This window comes from Hesperophylax consimilis, chromosome 10 (assembly GCF_061612785.1).
Source record: "Hesperophylax consimilis isolate HC1 chromosome 10, BYU_Hcon_1.0, whole genome shotgun sequence".
Taxonomy (NCBI): domain Eukaryota; kingdom Metazoa; phylum Arthropoda; class Insecta; order Trichoptera; family Limnephilidae; genus Hesperophylax; species Hesperophylax consimilis.
Genome location: NC_142845.1, coordinates 25,575,585 through 25,579,308, shown reverse-complemented (window position 1 = coordinate 25,579,308; position 3,724 = coordinate 25,575,585). Strand labels below are relative to the sequence as shown.

At 35.1% G+C, this 3,724-nt stretch overlaps 1 protein-coding gene across 1 annotated transcript; it reads right to left on the bottom strand.

Moving 5' to 3' along the window:
• Positions 1–1,597: 1,597 nt before the first annotated feature.
• LOC149420518 (uncharacterized) lies at positions 1,598–3,039 on the bottom strand. The gene is made up of 2 exons (XM_089636185.1): positions 2,951–3,039; positions 1,598–2,583 (listed from the first exon to the last, which is right to left on the bottom strand). The coding sequence occupies exons 1-2, from the start codon at positions 2,999–3,001 to the stop codon at positions 1,666–1,668; spliced, it is 969 nt and encodes a 322-aa protein (XP_089492311.1). The 5' UTR covers positions 3,002–3,039; the 3' UTR covers positions 1,598–1,665.
• Positions 3,040–3,724: the final 685 nt, after the last annotated feature.

Genomic DNA, 3,724 nt, shown 5'->3' with positions numbered 1-3,724 from the left:
TTTTATCAAAACACAGGCATTATCACGTGACCTCGCATATCATTGAAGGCTTTAAAATAATTTTATAAATAACAAATTTGAATTAAAAATATAAACGCAATTTGAAAAATTTCAATACAATTGTCAGTTTATTTGTCACCAGGTTCCTAATAATTTTTGTTTTGTCAAAAAATAATTTCGTTACATTGTGCATATTACATACCTACTCGTATACTCCAGTATACTGGTGCCTAGAAGTTTCTACCCTTGGTCTACTCAAATTCCATTGTATAAAAGGTTAAACAAAATAAAACGTAATGTTCTGACGAAGTTTCCAAATTAGATTCTCGGTCACGCCTTAATCTTATTTCGTTTTGCACGTTTTTCTGATTAATAAAATATTATTTGTACTTTAACTGTGAAAAATATGTAGTAACCAGGCAATAATAGTTGGAAAGATGACTTTGGTTTTGTATGAATCGAAACACCTTTCTTTCATATCTCCAACCTTTTGGACACAACTACCCAGTTTTTGACTTTGAACAACTCAATTTACAAAATTTGTCAGTCTTGGACCAAATTATTATTTCTAAATCAAATGTTGTTTTACTTAAATACTACTTTCACTCGAATCTGACATCTGGGGTCACCAAAAGCACGTTTTGAGTTTGATACGAAAGGTTCAAAGTCCTTATAACTGAAGAAACCAGTAACAAGGATTCCATCGAAAGTTTCATCGTCCAAATATCCTATATCGAATGAAGCAGATAGGTTAGTGTTTTGCGTTTATGAAGCAATAAACTGGCTGTAGTCATAAAGTTATCATCATAAGGGGGTATTTCACTATGTCGGGCTAAATATCTGAATAGCTATCCGTTGGCTGGCTTTAAAGTTCAGAATAACTTCGTTATTCAACGGCGACCGTTTCACCATTGTTTCGAACTTCCGGATAGATAACACTCGAAATAGTCTGGCAACATCGCAAAATGTTTGCCGTTTCTCCATCTACTGCCACGGCTATCATGCGTCACAGTCCGCACACCGCGAAGTGTGCATTTTTTTGGTTATGTTATGTTGATTATCAGGTCATTTTAGATAGATTCGTGTCGAATTAATACATTGTTTCTTATTTTGAACACAATCAAATAATTCAGGATGGATCATACAAGCATTCAAATTCATTCTACAAAATTCGACTCACTTCTCAGCTGTTAAACTTGGAATGTTTTGACGCCATCTTTGATTCGAGGAATAGCGCCTAACGTGAAGTTCGAGCACTGATTAGTCAAATCTAACTTTAACCCGAGCGTTAGCGTTATTCAGATATAGTGAAAACGAAAAAATGACTAATCCGCGGATTAGTGCTTGGTCAGAACATAATCAGAGATAGTGAAAAACCCCCTAACTATAAAATGTATATGCTAGTACTTTCAGCCGGCATTTGAAGAAGCATTATATTTATATTTTTATTCAACATAAACGAAGTTTAAAAATAGTAAAAAAATATTCTATTTCATTTATTAAGTAGTTACGTAGTAAGTAATAATGATAATTATATAATTAGGTAATTGAAATTTAAAATAAAACACAGGTTTAAAAATTTTATTTTTTAATTAAAAATATGTTATATGTTTTAGTTAGTTGGAAAAATTTCAATTTAGTGTTTAAAATACTTTATATCCAAAATCATACAACACTATTGCTACAAGTGTATTCAGCGGAGACTCCATTATGCGTGTTCGTCAAATCTTCGCAGGTGAACTCTTCACAGACGCGCTTCTTGAAATTGAAGTGCATCCTACTGAGGCAACTTCTTCTGATTGGGGTTACACCCGCAGCGGAGCAGTCGTAGTAATAGAAACAGGTGGTAGGGTCGTAAAAGAAACCCTTCTCTCTACACTTTCCGTCTGTGCCTGCCGCGAGTTTGGGAGTGTAGTCCACGCAAATCTTCTGAGTCGTGTTGTATTCTTTATTCCCTCCACATACAAACATTTGCGGGAAGTATGAAGCCGTCGTTTCTGACTTCATGCAGATGTAATACAAAGCGTAATTCCCTACGATGTTTCCAGATTGACCAGGAGTAACACATAGAGGAGCGGGAGAAGGGCAATTTCCACTAGAAGTCAGCTTTTTGCTACACACTCCAGTTTTGGTGTTGTAGTAATAACCTGGTTCACAAGTCAGTATGACAGAATCCTCCAACGTTGAATCATCTGAAATATCCGGTATACAGAGGTGATACTTTTGACAGTCTATTGCATCGGGAAAGAGACCCTTCTGGCGGCATACAAATTTGTATCCATTGACGTTTGCATAACATGCTGGGTTTGGGTTATGATCTAATGTACAGAGTCCTGTTGATTCCAGACAAGTTAACCCTTTGTCTTTGTCGCAGTCTTCCAATCTTTCGATGATCCATCCGTTCCCGACGGGTAAGCAGGACCAAACTTCATAGCAGCCATTGCAGATCTGGCCTGGCTTGGTGCAGTTGGTTGCATCTATAACGCGATCGAAATTATTCGTTCGAACATTATACATGTACGTTCCACCATCCTTGATGTTTGCCTTTGAAACGAGGCTCGAATAATCCGCATAGTCCGAAACCTGAAAATAACATTTATAAATTCAAAACGATGGCTTCAAGTCAAGATATTGTCGAAGTTATAAAACAGAAAATCTTGGAAAATTTGTAAATATTATGTATCTATCTAAATATCTTTGGAATTATGTGAGATAGCACTGTCATTATTTTTACACGTTTAGGTTCTACTTTGTAGAGTTTTGGTTCATAACTAATTTTCTGCAAAAAGCAAAGATTTATTTATCACCACTTTTTGCGAAAGATTACATTTTTTGGAGATCTATTTGCAATGTTTGGAATAATATTCAAGCTGATATACTCAATACTCGAATAGGTTTTTTGATGAGAGCATATCGTTTGTTCATTATCAAATATCTGGAAAATACTTACTACAACGGACACTGAAAAGATTAACAGAAGTAAACAAATCGTTCGGCACATTTTATTTTATTATGATAAACAATCTTACTGCTCGCGCTAGGAGTCGTAGCCTTTATATAGATTTTCTGTTAATCAATATCTGACAGGTGTTACCAACCTGTTTAGGTTAATAGTTTAGTTTTTTATATCATATTTATTCAGAAACGTTGTAATTCTGAAACCAACGCTTACGCAAGACGCTTTCAATGGGTATCTAACATGAATTAACATCGTCGCCACTATAAAATTCAATGTGCCGACTAGGAACACAAGACAAAATGTTACATTCTTCTGTAATACATACACAACCAACTAAAAGACACATTCACCAACCAATAGGATGCATGATATAGGCAACAAGCTTGGGGGTGCTATTGATATGTTTAATTACACCATTTATAGAATTAAGCGTAATCTATACCAGCACTTTTTTTAATTTCACAAAAATATTATAGCGTTGCTAATGTAGCTTTAGTGATTTCTCTTACATGTATTATTGTTCTAGTTTATATTTTATGTTAATGTTATGTTTAACTATCGATAAAAGTTTTATCGATAAAGTCTGTAACTTCAGACCTGCCAGTTCAAGTTGAATAAATTAAGACTACTTAGTCGTTGTGAACCGTTATCTGTTCGTTGGCGATCTGCAGTCGTGCTTGTGAACGATGACAAGTTACCGATATTATCGATCGACCCTGCTAGATACACTGATGGCTCCATTGTAACATCCCCCCCTCTATTTGA

Coding starts and splice junctions, on each gene's coding strand:
- LOC149420518 (XM_089636185.1), bottom strand. CDS start 3,001: ATGTGCCGAACGATTTGTTTACTTCTGTTAATCTTTTCAGTGTCCGTT. Junction 2,584..2,950: donor TCTTTTCAGTGTCCGTTGTA/GTAAGTATTTTC, acceptor TGTTATTTTCAG/GTTTCGGACTATGCGGATTA.